The 18,816-nt window shown below is 52.0% G+C and overlaps 1 protein-coding gene across 1 annotated transcript in view; it reads left to right on the top strand.

Annotated features, from left to right (window-relative positions):
- Positions 1–18,816, top strand: part of adamts17 (ADAM metallopeptidase with thrombospondin type 1 motif, 17) — a 584,360-nt gene that overhangs the window by 364,154 nt on the left and 201,390 nt on the right. Inside the window, 1 exon segment of the mRNA XM_038813320.1 lies at positions 13,569–13,732. Within this exon segment, the coding sequence (XP_038669248.1) occupies positions 13,569–13,732 (164 nt within the window).

The raw sequence follows: 18,816 nt of genomic DNA, 5'->3' as shown, positions 1-18,816 counted from the left end.
CCTCGCACAGGAAGAGGAGAAATTCACTCTCTCCAGGGCATCCGCCCACGTCCCCTCCTCAATCTCCTCACCCAGCTCCTCTTCCCATTTCCCCTTCAGTTCCTCCACCGAGGCCTCGTCTACCTCCTACATTACCCGGTATATGTCCGAAATCCTCCCCGCCTCCAACCCACACCCCCGAGAGCACCCTGTCCCGTACCCCACGTGGGGGCAGCAAGGGGCACCCCTCCACTTCCCGCCTGGAAAACGCCCTAACCTGCATGTACCTAAACATGTTCCCCGGGGGGAGCCCAAACTTCCCCTCTAACTCCCCCAAGCTCGCGAACCTCCCCTCCACAAACAGGTCCCTCAACCTCCTAACCCCTACCCTGTGCCAGCCCAGAAATCCACCATCAATGCTCCCTGGGACAAACCGATGGTTCCCCCGCATCGGGGCCTCCATCGAGCCCCCCACTTCTCCCCTATGCCGTCTCCATTGCTCCCAAATTTTGAGGGTAGCCGCCACCACCGGGCTCGTGGTATACCTCGTTGGAGGGAGCGGCAATGGCGCCGTTACCAGCGCCTCCAGGCTCGTGCCCACACAGGACGCCACCTCCATCCTCTTCCATGCTGCCCCTTCCCCGTCCATTACCCACTTACGCACCATCGCTGCGTTGGCAGCCCTATAGTACGCACAGAGGTTGGGCAACGCCAGCCCCCCTATCCCTACCCCGTTCCAGGAACACGCTTCTCACCCTCGAAGTCCCATGCGCCCACACAAAATCCCGGAATACTCCTGTTGACCCTCCTAGAAAAGGCCTTCGGGATAAGGATGGGGAGGCACTGAACAGGAACAAAAGCCTCGGGAGCACCGTCATCTTAACGGACTGCACCCTCCAGTAACAGCGGTAACATATCCCACCTTTTGAACTCCTCCTCCATCTGCTCCACCAGCCTCGTGAGGTTACGCTTATGCAAGGCTCCCCAGCTCCCAGTCACCTGGACTCCTAGGTACCTGAAGCTCTTCCCTGCCTGCTTCAGTCGGAGCCTACCAATCCCCTCCTCTTGATCCCCCGGGTGCACCACAAACAACTCATTCTTGCCCAGGTTCAGCTTATACCCAGAGAAGCCCCCGAATTCACTAAGAATCCTCATCACCTCCGGCATCCCCCCCCACCGGGTCCGCCACATACAGCAATAGGTCGTCCGCATAAAGTGACACTTGATGCTCCTCCCCACCCTGCACCAGGCCCCTCCAGTTCCCTGACTCCCTCAACGCCATGGCCAGGGGCTCAATTGCTAACGCAAAGAGCAAGGGGGACAGGGGACACCCCTGTCTCGTCCCCCGGTACAGCCGAAAGTACTCCGACCTCCTCCTATTCGTGGCTACACTCGCCATCGGGGCCTCATAGAGCAGCCTCACCCACCGGATAAACCCCTCCCCAAACCCAAACCTCTCCAACGCCTCCCACAGATACTCCCACTCAACCCTATCAAAGGCCTTCTCCGCATCTAATGCCACAACTATCTCCGCCTCCCCTTCCACAGCCGGCATCATAATAACGTTGAGGAGCCTTCGTACGTTTGTATTCAACTGCCTTCCCTTCACAAACCCCGTCTGGTCCTCATGAATGACCCCCCGGCACACAATCCTCTATTCTTGTGGCTAGGATCTTTGCCAGCAGCTTGGCGTCTACATTGAGCAGCGAGATCGGCCTATATGACCCACACTGCAGAGGGTCCTTGTCCCGTTTCAGGATCAAGGAATTCAGCGCCTGTGACATAGTTGGGGGCAAAGCCCCCCCCCCCCCCCCGCCTCATTAAAGTTCCGGACCAACAGGGGGCCCAACAGGTCCTCATACCTTTTATAAAATTCCGCCGGAAACCCATCCGGCCCCGGCGCCTTCCCCGACTGCATGCTCCCTATCCCTTTGACCACCTCCTCCAGCTCGATCGGCGCCCCCAGTACTTCCACCTGCCCCTCCTCCACCCTCGGAAATCGCAGCTTGTCCAAGAAGCGCCCCATTCCACCCCCCTCCACCAGGGATTCAGACCGGTACAGTTCCCCATAGAAGTCCCTGAAGACCCCATTAACATCTACCCCCCTCCGCACCAACTTCCCAGCTCTATCCGTCACTCCCCCAATCTCCCTGGCCGCGTCCCGCTTTCGGAGCTGGTGTGCCAGCATCCTGCTCGCCTTCTCCCCATATTCATACACTGCCCCCTGTGCTTTCCTCCACTGAGCTTCTGCCTTTCTCGTAGTCAATAGGTCGAACCTGGCCTGAAGGCTACGCCTCTCCCCCAGCAATCCCTCCTCTGGAGCCTCCGCATATCTCCTATCCACCCTCACCATCTCCCCTATCAGTCTCTCCCTCTCCCTCTGCTCCCCCCTCTCCCTATGGGTTCGGATGGAAATCAACTCCCCTCTAGTCACCGCCTTCAATGCCTCCCAGACCGTCCCCACTCGGACCTCCCCGTTGTCGTTGGCCTCAAGGTACCTCTCGATACACCCCCGAACCCTCTCGGCCACCTTCTCATCTGCCAGCAGCCCCACCTCCACGCACCAGAGCGGACGTTGGTCCCTCTCCTCCCCAGCCCGAGGTCCACCCAGTGCAGGGCATGATCTGAAATGGCAATGGCAGAGTATTCAACATCCTCCACCCTCGAAACCAGCCCCCTGCTCAGGACAAAAAAAATCAATCCTCGAATAGGTCTTATGCACGTGGGAGAAAAACGAGTACTCCCTGGCCCTTGGCCTCACACACCTCCAGGGATCCACCCCCCAATCTGGTCCATAAATCCCCTCAACACCTTAGACGCCGCCGGCCTCCTACCCGTCCGGGACTTAGATCGATCCAATGGGGGATCCAGTACCGTGTTGAAGTCCCCCCCCATGATCAGGCCCCCCACCTCCAGGTCCAGAATGCGGCCCAACATACGCCGCATAAACCCCGCATCGTCCCAATTTGTGGGGTAAACATTCACCAACACCACCCGCTCCCCCTGCAGCTTACCACTCACCATCACATACCTCCCGCCACTGTCAGCAACCACATTTAACACCTCAAACGTCACCTTCTTCCCCACCAGGATTGCCACCCCCCCGACTCTTCTCATCCAGCCCTGAGTGAAATACTTGGCCCACCCACCCCTTCCTCAGCCGAACCTGGTCCGCCACTTTCAGGTGTGTCACTTGGAGCATGGCCACATCCGCCTTCAGCCCCTTTAAGTGCGCAAACACCCGGGCCCGTTTGACCAGCCCATTCAGCCCCCTCACATTCCAGGTTATCAGCCGGATCAGAGGGCTCCCTGCCCCCCCTTCCCTGCCGATTAGCCATAAACCATCCCCTGCCCACCACTGGCCAGCGTCCCCCGCTCTGCCAGTTACCCACGGCGGCAACTCCCCCCCTCCAGCACCTCCTGCATCCTCCAGCTCCTTCCTGACCGTTTCAGTGCAGGGCTCTCTCAGCACTGACTCTGACAGAGCAGCACTCTCTCAGCACTGACTCACTGACAGTGCAGCACCCTCGCAGCACTGACTCTGACAGTGCAGCACCCTCGCAGCCCTGACTCTCTGATAGTGCAGCACTCTCTCAGCACTGACTCTCTGACAGTGCAGCACTCTCTCAGCACTGACTCTCTGACAGAGCATCACTTTCTCAGCACTGACTCTGACAGTGCAGCACCCTCGCAGCCCTGACTCTGACAGTGCAGCACCCTCGCAGCACTGACTCTCTGACAGAGCAGCACTCTCTCAGCACTGACTCTGACAGCGCAGTATCTCTCAGCACTGACTCTGACAGTGCAGCACCCTCGCAGCACTGACTCTCTGATAGAGCAGCACTCTCTCAGCACTGACTCTCTGATGGAGCAGCACTTTCTCAGCACTGACTCTCTGACAGAGCAGCACTCTCTCAGCACTGACTCTCTGATAGAGCAGCACTCTCTCAGCACTGACTCTCTGACAGAGCAGCACTCTCTCAGCACTGACTCTCTCGCACTCTCTCAGCACTGACTCTGACAGTGCAGTATCCCTCAGTACTGACTCTCTGATAGAGCAGCACTCTCTCAGTACTGACCCTCTGACAGTGCAGTATCTCTCAGCACTGACTCTCTGACAGTGCAGTATCTCTCAGCACTGACTCTCTGACAGAGCAGTATCTCTCAGCACTGACTCTCTGACAGAGCAGCACTCTCTCAGCATTGACTCTTTGACAGTGCAGTATCTCTCAGCACTGACTCTCTGACAGTGCAGCACTCTCTCAGCATTGACTCTTTGACAGTGCAGCACTCCCTCAGCACTGACTCTGACAGTGCAGCACCCTCGCAGCACTGACTCTCTGACAATGCAGCACTCTCTCAGCACAGACTCTGACAGAGCAGCACTCTCTCAGCACTGACTCTCTGACAGTGCAGCACTCTCTCAGTACTGACTCTTTGACAATGCAGCACTCTCTCAGCACTGACTCTGATAGAGCAGCACTCTCTCAGCACTGACTTTCTGACAGTGCAGCACTCTCTCAGCACTGACTCTCTGATAGAGCAGCACTCTCTCAGCACTGACTCTGACAGTGCAGTATCTCTCAGCACTGACTCTCTGACAGAGCAGCACTCTCTCAGCACTGACTCTCTGATAGAGCAGCACTCTCTCAGCACTGACTCTCTGACAGAGCAGCACTCTCTCAGCACTGACTCTCTGATAGAGCAGCACTCCCTCAGCACTGACTCTCTGACAGTCTCGCACTCTCTCAGCACTGACTCTCTGACAGTGCAGCACTCTCTCAGCACTGACTCTGACAGTGCAGCACCCTCGCAGCACTGACTCTCTGATAGAGCAGCACTTTCTCAGCACTGACTCTCTGACAGTGCAGTATCTCTCAGCACTGACTCTCTGACAGAGCAGCACTCTCTCAGCACTGACTCTCTGATAGAGCAGCACTTTCTCAGCACTGACTCTCTGACAGTGCAGGACTCTCTCAGCACTGACTCTCTGACAGAGCAGCACTCTCTCAGCACTGACTCTCTGACAGAGCAGCACTCTCTCAGCACTGACTCTGACAGTGCAGTATCTCTCAGCACTGACTCTCTGACAGAGCAGCACTCTCTCAGCACTGACTCTGACAGTGCAGTATCTCTCAGCACTGACTCTCTGACAGAGCAGCACTCTCTCAGCACTGACTCTGACAGTGCAGTATCTCTCAGCACTGACTCTCTGACAGAGCAGCACTCTCTCAGCACTGACTCTCTGACAGAGCAGCACTCCCTCAGCACTGACTCTCTGACAGTCTCGCACTCTCTCAGCACTGACTCTGACAGCGCAGTACTCTCTCAGCACTGACTCTCTGACAGTCTCGCACTCTCTCAGCACTGACTCTGACAGTGCAGTATCCCTCAGTACTGACTCTCTGATAGAGCAGCACTCTCTCAGCACTGACTCTCTGAAGCACTCTCTCAGCATTGACTCTTTGACAGTGCAGCACTCTCTCAGCACTGACTCCGACAGTGCAGCACCCCCACAGCACTGACCCTCTGACAATGCAGCACTCTCTCAGCACTGACTCTGACAGTGCAGCACCCTCGCAGCACTGACTCTCTGACAATGCAGCACTCTCTCAGCACTGACTCTGACAGCGCAGCACCCTCGCAGCAATGACTCTCTGACAATGCAGCACTCTCTCAGCACAGACTCTGACAGTGCAGCACTCTCTCAGTACTGACTCTTTGACAATGCAGCACTCTCTCAGCACTGACTCTGATAGTGCAGCACCCTCACACCACTGACCCTCTGACAGTGTATTACTCTCTCAGTACTGACTCTCTGATGGAGCAGCACTCTCTCAGCACTGACTCTCTGAAGCACTCTCTCAGCACTGACTCTCTGATAGAGCAGCACCCTCTCAGGACTGACTCGCTGACAGTGCAGCACCCTCGCAGCACTGACTCTGACAGTGCAGCCCCCTCGCAGCACTGACTCTCTGATAGAGCAGCACTCTCTCAGGACTGACTCGCTGACAGTGCAGCACCCTCGCAGCACTGACTTTCTGACAGTGCATCACTCTCTCAGCACTGACTCTGACAGTGCGCACCCTCGCATCCCTGACTCTGACAGTGCAGCCCCCTCGCAGCACTGACTCTCTGACAGAGCAGCACCCTCGCAGCACTGACTCTGACAGTGCAGCACCCTCGCAGCACTGACTCTCTGATAGAGCAGCACTTTCTCAGCACTGACTCTCTGACAGTGCAGCACTCTCTCAGCACTGACTCTCTGATAGAGCAGCGCTCTCTCAGCACTGACTCTCTGAAGCACTCTCTCAGCATTGACTCTTTGACAGTGCAGCACTCTCTCAGCACTGACTCTGATAGTGCAGCACCCCCACAGCACTGACCCTCTGACAGTGTATTACTCTCTCAGCACTGAATCTCTGATGGAGCAGCACCCTCGCAGCACTGACTCTGACAGTGCAGCACCCTCGCAGCACTGACTCTGACAGTGCAGCACCCTCGCAGCACTGACTCTCTGATAGAGCAGCACTTTCTCAACACTGACTCTCTGACAGAGCAGCACTCTCTCAGCACTGACCCTCTGACAGTGCAGCACTGTCTCAGCACTGACTCTCTGACAGTGCAGCACTCTCTCAGCACTGACTCTCTGATAGAGCAGCACTCTCTCAGCACTGACTCTCTGACAGTGCAGCACTCCCTCAGCACTGACTCTCTGACAATGCAGCACTCTCTCAGCACTGACTCTGACAGAGCAGCACTCTCTCAGCACTGACTCTGATAGTGCAGCACCCTCACAGCACTGACCCTCTGACAGTGTATTACTCTCTCAGCACTGAATCTCTGATAGAGCAGCACTCTCTCAGCACTGACTCTCTGAAGCACTCTCTCAGCACTGAATCTCTGATAGAGCAGTACTCTCTCAGCACTGAATCTCTGATAGAGCAGCACTCTCTCAGCACTGACGCTCTGAAGCACTCTCTCAGCACTGAATCTCTGATAGAGCAGTACTCTCTCAGCACTGAATCTCTGATAGAGCAGCACTCTCTCAGCACTGACGCTCTGAAGCACTCTCTCAGCACTGACTCTCTGATAGAGCAGTACTCTCTCAGCACTGACTCTCTGATAGAGCAGCACTCTCTCAGCACTGACTCTCTGATAGAGCAGCGCTCTCTCAGCACTGACTCTCTGAAGCACTCTCTCAGCATTGACTCTTTGACAGTGCAGCACTCTCTCAGCACTGACTCTGATAGTGCAGCACCCCCACAGCACTGACCCTCTGACAGTGTATTACTCTCTCAGCACTGAATCTCTGATGGAGCAGCACCCTCGCAGCACTGACTCTGACAGTGCAGCACCCTCGCAGCACTGACTCTGACAGTGCAGCACCCTCGCAGCACTGACTCTCTGATAGAGCAGCACTTTCTCAACACTGACTCTCTGACAGTGCAGTATCTCTCAGCACTGACTCTCTGACAGAGCAGCATTCTCTCAGCACTGACTCTCTGACAGAGCAGCACTCTCTCAGCATTGACTCTGACAGCGCAGCACCCTCGCAGCACTGACTCTCTGACAATGCAGCACTCTCTCAGCACTGACTCTGACAGAGCAGCACTCTCTCAGCACTGACTCTGATAGAGCAGTACTCTCTCAGCACTGACTCTCTGATAGAGCAGCACTCTCTCAGCACTGACTCTCTGATAGAGCAGTACTCTCTCAGCACTGACTCTCTGATAGAGCAGCACTCTCTCAGCACTGACTCTCTGATAGAGCAGCACTCTCTCAGCATTGACTCTTTGACAATGCAGCACTCTCTCAGCATTGACTCTTTGATAGAGCATCACTCTCTCAGCACTGACTCTCTGATAGAGCAGCACTCTCTCAGCACTGACTCTCTGATAGAGCAGCACTCTCTCAGCACTGACTCTGACAGTGCAGTATCTCTCAGCACTGACTCTCTGAAGCACTCTCTCAGCACTGAGTCTCTGATGGAGCAGCACCCTCGCAGCACTGACTCTCTGATAGAGCAGCACCCTCGCAGCACTGACTCTGACAGTGCAGCACCCTCGCAGCACTGACTCTCTGATAGAGCAGCACTCTCTCAGCACTGACTCTCTGACAGAGCAGCACTCTCTCAGCACTGACTCTGACAGTGCAGTATCTCTCAGCACTGAATCTCTGATAGTGCAGCCCCCTCGCAGCACTGACTCTCTGATAGAACAGCACTTTCTCAGCACTGACTCTCTGAAGCACTCTCTCAGCACTGACATTGACAGTGCAGCACTCTTTCATCACTGACTCTCTGATAGAGCAGTACTCTCTCAGCAGTGACTCTCTGAAGCACTCTCTCAGCACTGACTCTCTGAAGCACTCTCTCTGCACTGACTCTCTGACAGTGCAGCACTCTCTCAGCACCGACATTGACAGTGCAGCACCCTCGCAGCACTGACTCTCTGAAGCACTCTCTCAGCACTGACCTTCTGACAGTGTCGCACCCTCTCAGCACTGACATTGACAGTGCCGCACTCTCTCAGCGCTGACTCTCTGACAGAGCAGCACTCTCTCAGCGCTGACTCTCTGACAGTGCAGCACTCTCTCAGCACTGACATTGACAGTGCAGCACTCTCTCAGCGCTGACTCTCTGACAGAGCAGTACTCTCTCAGCAGTGACTCTCTGAAGCACTCTCTGAGCACTGACTCTCTGACAGTGTGGTAGTCACCACTGATGTCTATATTGTATATAGAAGATGTCGGTGTAGAGGTTTTGTGGTAAGGCCCTGTACAATAGGTACGGGGGTACTTCCCTGCCTGCTGGCTCCGCCCAGTAGTCAGAGTATAAATATGTGTGCTCCCAGTACAGCAGCCACTTCGCCAGCTGCTCTAGGAGGCCACACATCTTAGTGTAATAAAGCCTCGATTGCATCCAACTCTCGTCTTTGTGTAATTGATCGTGCATCAATTCATTACACTACGATGTGTGGCCTCCTACAGCAGCTGGCAAAGATAGTCATCAAGGCCCTCAACACCATCTTCCCCGCCTACGTCCACAGCGACAAGGGATCCTCATTCATGAGCGAGGAACTGTGTCAGTTCCTGCTCAGCAGGGACATTGCCTCGAGCAGGACGACCAGCTAGAACCTCTGGGGAAACGGGCAGGTGGAGAGGGAGAATGGTATTGTCTGGAGGGCCGTCCAGCTGGCCCTACGGTCCAGAAATCTCCCGGCCTCCCGCTGGCAGAAGGTCCTTCCCGACGCCATGCATTCCATTCGGTCGCTCCTGTGCACCGCGACCAATGAAACACCCCATGAACGACTCTTTGCCTTCCCTAGGAAGTCCACCTCGAGGGTGTCGCTCCCGACTTGGAGCTCCAGGACCTGTACTCCTCTGTAAGCACGTATGACTCCACAAGGCGGACCCATTGTTTGAGAGGGTACAGCTACTTCACGCCAACCTACAGTATGCGTACGTAGCATACCCCGACGGCCGCCAAAATACTGTCTCCCTCAGGGACCTGGTACCAGCTGGTTCCTCACACAACCCCCTCCCCGACCCGGCGCCACCCTCCCCTCGCCCGGCGCACCCCACCGCAGCCCCCACCCTGGGACAATCCGTCCTCCCCTTACCCACACGCGAGGATGAAGAGGATTTTGACACGGTCCCGGAGTCACGGAAGATCAAACCGACACTGGAATCACTGCCAGCACTGCGGTGCTCCCGACGGCAGATCAAGGCTCCGGACCAACTAAATTTGTAACATGACCTAGACTTTTAAAACACCATCCCTCTGTACATAATATTTCCCTCCATCCCGCAGGACTCAATTTTTTTTGCTCTCTGTAGTTTGCAAAGTCTACCTGTATATAGTTCTCCACCGCCCCCGCTGGACTCCATCTTAACAGGGGGTGAATGTGGTAGTCACCACTGATGTATACATTGTATATAGAGGTTGTCAGTGTAGAGGTTTTGGGGTAAGGCCTGTACTACAGGTACGGGGGTAGTTCCCTGCCTACTGGCTCCGCCCAGTAGGCGGAGTATAAATATGTGTGCTCCCAGTACAGCAGCCATTTCGCCAGCTGCTGTAGGAGGCCACACATCTTAGTGTAATAAAGCCTTGATTGCATCCAACTCTTGTCTTTGTGTAATTGATCGTGCATCAGACAGTGCAGCACTCTCTCAGCACTGACAGTGCAGCACACTTGCAGCACTGACTCTCTGACAGTGCTGCACCCTCGAAGCACTGACTCTCTAACAATGCAGTACTCTCTCAGCACAGGCCTGTTGACAGTGCAGTACTCCCTCAGTAAAGACCCTCTGACAGTGCGGCACATCCTTCATACTAACCATCCAACAGTGCATTGCGAGCTCAGTACTGACCTTCTGACGGTATAGAACATTCTCAGTTTTGCCATTCCAACAATGCTGCGTTCCCCCAGTACTGATCCTCTGACATTGTAATGTGGCCTCAGTACTGTCCCTTGGTCAGTGCAGCACTGTCCCTCCATCAGTACCTTCCCTCTATGAAGATCCAGATGGGCTTCTTCACCCTGACTCTCAGCAATGCTTGTGGAGACTGTACATCACCTCAGTAAGCAATAGCTGAGTTATGCAATCTGCTATAGACAAGGGCAATAAGTCAGAAATCCAGCTGACAAAGCTCTGAACCCACTACGTGCCTAGTTCCACATTGACAACAGCCCCAACTTGATTGCTTTCTGCCCCTGGTCACTGCTTGGCAAATTCAAAGACTATCATTTGGAAGTGGTTCTGCAGGCGTCCCTTCACGTTATCACAAATCATTTTTCACATATCTTGTCAGTGCCACTATCAACAAACCAGAATCTTTTAAAAATTCTTTCATGTCTGCTGTTGGGCACCTTTTCCAAATTGGCTCCATCTCCTTAAGTGACAAGGTTGGCTGAGGTGACCAGTTGACAATTTGCAGCAGGACGTTTGAGGTTGACAGATTGCATCTTTAACTTTGTTTCTGGAAATAGAGAGCAGAGTGGAAATGAATGTGAGCATCACAAAGCACTTCACAGCCAGTTAAGGCATGTTGTATTGCAATTAATCAAAACCTATCTGAATCTGGAATGAATGTGCACTGAGGAAAATCGGGAAGGTTTACAGAGGTAAAACAGGGAGATTAGCAAACAGTTTCAGTGCATTAACTGCCAGTATAAATCCACAGTTGAAGAAATCCTATTTTATGACTTAAGAATACCACTCATTAGCCTATTTGATCAGTTAACTGTAGATTACTGAAATTTTGACCTGTTTTTACTCCTCAGTTGCACATTGGTTGTCACGCAGACCAGCTGGAAGAGGTTGCACTGAGTTGAGTTGTGCTCTTTAGTGAGCATGTTTAAAAAGAGGTAGAGTACAATAATGCTTCTGTTAACCAGAGCACCACCAAGAGGACATCCACTCACATTATTCCTTGTGTCAGGTTGGTTCAGTGTCAGCAGTTGTGTCCTGAATCTGAAGGTGTGGGTTTGACCCTCAGTATGGGCCTAGACGTCTGTGCAGTCATGCATTGTTAGCGACGTCGCGTCCTTGGGGAGATGTTAATTGCACGCTCCTGGTTGTCTTTCCAATGCAGGATAAAGGATCCTATTGCAGATTTTGAGCAATTTTGTGCCATGGTCAACATTCACACCCTAACCAAAGGCTTGACGTGGTTCCATTTGTGTCACTCAACTGTGCACAGATTGACTACCTTATTTCCCTCAATAACAATAGCAGCCACACTTCAAAGGACCACTGTGACATTTTTTGGGACTTTCATTAAGACTCTCTCCAAATTTAATGATGTTACAGCTACTGTAACTGTACAACTACTGTTTATATGAATCATTTTTTATCTGGCTGTTGCAGCTCTAAGGTAAGCACCTATGAAAGAATTGTCATTTTCCGTTTAAGCTAATTTACAAAATAGAAAACCCTGCAATCAGCACATGTTCTGGTTTTCCCCTCTGATTTGTTCAGCTCTCTTGCTGTGCATGCTGCCGATTGGAAGTCAGCTTGTGTGTCTCCATCCAGCAGTTTTGATTTCCACGTTACTTCAGGAAAAGTTGAAGAGTTCATACTTTACTTTGTTGTTGATTTTTCATTAAAAATGAACAAATTCTGGTTACTGTCGTTGCTTTCAAAAATGGATTCTCTTGGGGATTTCTCTGTTGCAGTAATTTTCCATTGTTAAACCAGAATGCAAGAGGGAACCAGGCCTGTGAACAGCAGGTTCTAGCACGCACTGCTAATGACCATTGTCGCTGTTAATCATAGAGGCACTACAGTGCAGGAGGAGGCCATTTGTCCCATCGAGTTTGCACCAACCCTCCGAAAGAGCACCCTACCTAGGCCCACTCGCCCAGCCCGAGCCCTGTGACCCCAACTAATCTGCACATCTTTGGGCTGTGGGAGGAACTGGAGAACCGTGAGGAAACCCACGCAGACAAGGGGAGAACGTGCAAACTCCACGCAGACAGTCACCCAAGGCTGGAAAAGAACCCGGGTCCCTGGCGCTGTGAGGCAGCAGTGTTAACCACTGTACCACCGTACCGCACCTGTCTGATTGGAGACATTCTAGAGATTGCAGATACATGCTAAGCAAAACTTAGAATGTATCCTGGTTAACTCTTGACAGTCAAGGCTGTGAGTGGGGGCTGAGGCCCGGCCTCTCACATCGGCAAGAGTTTGCAGCCAAAGTCCATGTTGCTGCAGAAGGTATTATTGTATCAGTAAGTTTAATACATTTTCTTGTAATTTTGTCATATTTTTTTCGATCCTTTTATCTGTGTTTCCTGAAGGATTTTCATGTTCTTTGGTTTTCATGGTCATTTTCACAACTAATTATTTGGTCGCTTTTGTACATCTGTCAAAGGTTTTCCACTGGAAGCTTTGCCTACTTCCCATTGGTCCTGGCAATGTCGATTCCGCTGTAATTTGGTTAGTTTTATGAACAACAAATGTGAGGCCAGTGTCTGTCAGAAGAGTTTGATTCATAGAATCAGAGTTTGCCATGTGCTGCAACACCTAATTTCTCCAATCATGCAATTTGCAAACGTGCTAAGAATGTGAAGGAAATATTATTTATTCATCGTTGGGGTGCGAAAGAAAATGTTCAACTCATTTAGAGGGTACGAGGATCTGCACCTAAAGGGCTGGAACCTGCAAGGTTACGGACCAGGGGCTGGAAAGTGGGATTAAAATGAGCTGGCGCAGACCTGATGGGCTGAATGGCATCTCCTTAATTTTTTAATGGTCACTGAGAATCTTTAAGCCAGTCTCTTTACCAAAAGCGCTGGAAAAGCTCAGCAGATCTGGTAGCAGTTTCCAGGCTACTCTTCCTTGGAACCCTGCCAGACTTCCTGCGTTTTTTCAGTACTTTTATTTCAGATCTCCAGCACCCGCTGTATTTTGCTTTTATTCTTCTATTTACACATCGGCTTTTGAATTGTGTAATAGTTGGTTTAACATAAAGAGACCAGAGACTTGACAACATCTGAGAAGGTGCCAGAATGGTGCAAGATCATTTATTTGTGCCCAGCTACTAACCTATTTGGCGATGCCTTGTATCTTGTGCTTACCAGTCCAGGGCCAGGAGGGACAAACTGCCAGGGAGCCAGTGTGGAGCACAAAGTGTGTGAGAACGTGCCATGTACCAAGGGATTACCCAGCTTCAGAGATCAACAGTGCCAGTCCCAAGACAGACAAGGTCATAAGAAAAAACACTGGACTGCAGTCCTCAATGATGGTAAGCACATGTTAAACTGTTTGCTTGTTGAGTAAGAAAGCACGATAAGGCCTAAAGATTATTAACCAAGTGTGGATTAAAGACGGAATTTTGTTTTTCTTTTCAGTTACTTCTCTCTGTTGACTGCTAAAATAAACCCTTGCACTGAATTACGGCGTGTTATGTTCCAATGCATGTCAAATCAGACAATGAAGTGTTGTTGGGTTACAGTCACTGTTCGTTTATCGGCAAATGCAGTGCCTAAGTTCTGGCAGAACAAGGCCCCACAGTCAGTAACGAGACAAATGGCCAACTACTCAATTTTGTTGGTGTTGCTTGAGGAATAAATGATGAGGATTTTAGGGTTAACTCCCCTCCCTCCTTTTAATCAGTGTAATGGGATTTTTTTTTACATTTCCCTAAGCAACGTGGCAAAAATGTTGTACCAGTAGGTCTAACTGTGAACGTAACATGGCGTAAAGTTATGTGACACACAGCGCAGAAACAAAGATTGCTATCCAACTCACCATTTTTTTCTGCTAACGTTGGTCACAGAGAAACCCTATGGTTATGATTGGTGGTGGGGGCCCTCTGTCGGGTTTCAACATGGGGTCCTTACATTTTGCTGCACCAAATTCTTAATCTGATGCCAATTCCACACATGGACAATTGTGAGAAGCATGTTTACAGTGGGTAATTTAAGAATAAGTAACAAAATGATCAGTGATTGATCACACAAAAAAAGATTGCATCAGCCAATTGGAAGGATCCTGAAAGGTCATTTCAAAGGTGGAGAGACACAACACTCAGAAACCAGGGGCGAGATTCTCCGCAAATGTGGAGAATCGTAAAGGCTGCCGTGGGACAAGCCGTGACCCACGGCAGCCTTCACGCCCACTTCCGGGGCCGATTCTCCCCCCCCGGGTGGGATTAGGAACGCGGCCCCGTGCGTCACGGCGGCGCGGCCTTGATGACGGTCGTCAAGGCCGTCAAGGCCGCACGCCAAGCGTCACGCCGGCTGACACGGCCGATGACGTCAGCCGCACATGCACAGGTTGGACAACGCCAACCCGCGCATGCGCAGTTGGCGTCTTTTCCCTCAGCCGCTCCGCAAGATGTGGTGGCTTGGTGGGCACCGATCGCGGGCCTATGCCCCCCTTGGCACGGTCGTGGTTCTGCCATGCCAATCGGGCCCCCAGATGCCCCAAATGGGCATCTGGCGCCCGTTTCACGACGGCAGCAAGCAGGTTCAGAGAATCGCCGCTCGCCGTTCGTGACGTGGGTCGGGCGTTGGGGGGGGGGGGGGGGGGGGGGCGAATAGCAGGAGGGCGTGAAAAATGTCGGGAGACCCTCCCGCTATTCTCCCACCCGGTGTGGGGGGCGGAGAATCGCGCCCCAGCTTCCTTTGCTTTACCTGTAGTGAGGGGCAGCACAGCAGCATAGTGGTTAGCACAGTCGCTTCATAGCTCTAGGGTCCCTGGTTCAATTCCCGGCTTGGGTCACTGCCTGTGCGGAGTCTGCACGTTCTCCCCGTGTTTGCGTGGGTACCCTCTGGGTGCTCCGGTTTCCTCCCACGGTCCAAAGATGTGCCGGTTAGTTGGATTGGCTATGCTAAATTGCCCTTAGTGTCCAAAAAGGTTAGATGTGGTTACGGGGATAGGGTGGAGGTGTGGGGGTAGGGTGGAGGTATAGGTTCTTTCCAAGGGCCGATGCAGGCTCAATGGGCCGAATGGCCTCCTTCTGCACTGTAAATTCTATGATCTATGATCGAGGACTTGTATAATGGGCTGGATGAGTTGTGTTGAGTGGCGTTTACACCTGCTTCTCCTACTTCAGCAATGACTGTGCGAGGGAGCTTGTGCTGGGCGAGAAGTCAGCTTCTGAGGTCAAAGGCTGTTGCAAGTTTCTGCATGACCACCTGTGCTCACACATTGATACACACCTTTCCACTCACTCACTCCACTCACACTCACTCACTCACTCAATTTCCAAACACACGGTCTCACTGTAACTCACCACCTCTTATTTCTTCATTCAGTCTTCCACTCCGTCACTCATTCCCTCGATTTTCCTCAGGAACCCAGTCCCTTTACCCACGAGCCTGGGCCAAGTCAGTGGGAATGGTTTAGGGGGGCAATTCAAATGAAGCGCTTTTTATTTCCAGCTTCGTTCTCAGTGATTCACTGTTTTAACAGTACTGGTTCGGACGGTGGTTGAGACACTCGCCAGCAAGTTCTGCTGTTTAAAAAATGACTCCACAGCGAACTGTGGTGGGAAAAAGGAAAACTCAGAAACAATCAGTCATGAATAAGAGCAGGTTCGTTTATTTCTTAACTCTGCAGAGGACACGTTCCTCTAATCACAGGAGAAAGAGGAAAGCGCACCGAGCGCCGTAACCTTCAGTCTTGATACATTCAAAAGATAAGCAGGTTAAACACAGGCATTCATGTAGACAATGGCTGGCTTTCTCTTCTTACTAGTATTTCTCCATTCCATATAAGGAGTTATTTTTCTCCTGGCTTTACTATCTCGTCCTTCACACAGCTGGCATATCAGTTTCTCTCTCTGTCTCTCGCTAACCTTGCACACACACACACACACACAAACGCCTGCAGCTTTAGTTAATCACACTATTAAGCAGTCATTCAATATTAAGTATTAAAATTGTCCATTACAACACTCTGCATGGAAATTATTTTCCTTTGATGCCTGGATTCTCGCCCTCCTTCACTGGCAGTTCCTGGCACCATCGCATCTCTCCCATACTTACTTTGCTGTTGGCAACCTCCTCCCTGTGCCCGCAGGCAGCAATATGCCCAGTCGTCACCCACCCAAATGGGCCAGCTGCCACTTTCTGCCCAAATGAGCAAACAGCCATGCAAATGAGGGGCAGCAGTTAAAATCTGCACTTTCAAAGACTGTCAGAATAAATTGTGGCTTCTCCTGCTAGGAGTTTAAATTATCCTCTGCTCTCAGCCTGTCGTGGAGCTTATTCTCATTGTGCTCACCAGTAGCTCTCCAGGCACACTGCTACAGGGGTGGCAGAGGCTGAGGCATGAAGAATGTGCTGTGTGTGGTCAGGGTTATAGCTCACTGATAATATTACCAGCACTAAAGAAATAATTGCAAAACTGTCCCAGCAGTGAGAAAGAGGAAAGAGTGAGGAATGGGCTTCCCAGGAGGGTTTGTTTAACTTTGCCTCCAGGTTTCACATCGGTTGAAGCGAACTACTTTCAACATTCCGGTTTTCTCAAGTCCTGCAAGGTAAATGTGCAAATGTGATGGGCTTGTGCTGTGCAACTTGTGATGGACATTCCATCCTTATTTCTTTATTCATGATACAGTTATTCAACTGAAATTTTAAAAGTCATACACCAGAAGAAAAAGGTGTTATTTATAAACTTTTAATGAGCTCAAAAGAAAGTCTGGGATCATTTCTCATTCAGTTGGAGAAGAGAGAGAGCTGCCAATGTTGAGGTACTGTGCATTGACCAGAACTCTCCCAGTCCGTACAGGGCATTGAGCCAGAACTCTCCCAGTCCGTACAGGGCATTGAGCCAGAACTCTGCCAGTCCGTACAGAGCATTGAGCCAGAACCCTCCCAGTCCGTACAGAGCATTGAGCCAGAAACCTCCCAGTCCGTACAGAGCATTGAGCCAGAACCCTCTCAGTCCGTACAGAGCATTGAGCCAGAACCCTCCCAGTCCATACAGAGCATTGAGCCAGATCCCTCCCAGTACGTACAGAGCATTGAGCCAGAACCCTCCCAGTCAGTACAGAACATTGAGCCAGAACTCTCTCAGTCCGTACAGGGCATTGAGCCAGAACTCTCCCAGTCCGTACAGAGCATTGAGCCAGAACTCTCCCAGTCCGTACAGGGAATAGAGCCAGAACTCTGCCAGTCCGTACAGGGAATAGAGCCAGAACTCTGCCAGTCCGTACAGGGAATAGAGCCAGAACTCTGCCAGTCCATACAGGGCATTGATCAGAACTCTCCCAGTCCGTACAGAGCATTGAGCCAGAACCCTCCCAGTCCGTACAGGACATTGAGCCAGAACCCTCTCAGTCCGTACAGAGCATTGAGCCAGAACCCTCCCAGTCCATACAGAGCATTGAGCCAGAACCCTCCCAGTCCATACAGAGCATTGAGCCAGATCCCTCCCAGTCCATACAGAGCATTGAGCCAGAACCCTCCCAGTCCGTACAGGACATTGAGCCAGAACTCTGCCAGTTCGAACAGAGCATTGAACCAGAACCCTCCCGGTCCGTACAGAGCATTGAGCCAGAACTCTCCCAGTCCGTACAGAGCATTGAGCCAGAACTCTCCCAGTCCGTACAGGGCATTGAGCCAGAACCCTCCCAGTCCATACAGAGCATTGAGCCAGAACCCTCCCAGTCCATACAGAGCATTGAGCCAGATCCCTCCCAGTACGTACAGAGCATTGAGCCAGAACCCTCCCAGTCCATACAGAGCATTGAGCCAGAACTCTCCCAGTCACTACTGTGCATTGAACCAGAACTCTCCCAGTCCATACAGAGCATTGAGCCAGAACTCTGCCAGTCCGTACATGGCATTGACCAGACTCTCCCAGTCCGTACAGGGCATTGAGCCAGAACTCTGCCAGTCACTACTGTGCATTGAACCAGAACTCTCCCAGTCCATACAGAGCATTGAGCCAGAACTCTGCCAGTCCGTACATGGCATTGACCAGACTCTGCCAGTCCGTACAGGGCATTGATCAGAACTCTCCCAGTCCGAACAGAGCATTGAACCAGAACCCTCCCAGTCTGTACAGAGCATTGAGCCAGAACCCTCCCAGTCCGTACAGAGCATTGAACCAGAACTCTCCCAGTCCGAATAGAGCATTGAACCAGAACCCTCCCAGTCTGTACAGAGCATTGAGCCAGAACCCTCCCAGTCCGTACAGAGCATTGAACCAGAACTCTCCCAGTCCGAATAGAGCATTGAACCAGAACTCTCCCAGTCCGTACAGAGCATTGAACCAGAACCCTCCCAGTCCGTACAGGGCAGTGAGCCAGAACTCTCCCAGTCCGAACAGAGCATTGAACCAGGACTCTCCCAGTCCGTACAGAGCATTGAACCA

The sequence above is a fragment of the Scyliorhinus canicula genome, chromosome 12 (assembly GCF_902713615.1).
Source record: "Scyliorhinus canicula chromosome 12, sScyCan1.1, whole genome shotgun sequence".
Taxonomy (NCBI): domain Eukaryota; kingdom Metazoa; phylum Chordata; class Chondrichthyes; order Carcharhiniformes; family Scyliorhinidae; genus Scyliorhinus; species Scyliorhinus canicula.
This window is presented reverse-complemented; position numbering and strand designations above follow the sequence as displayed.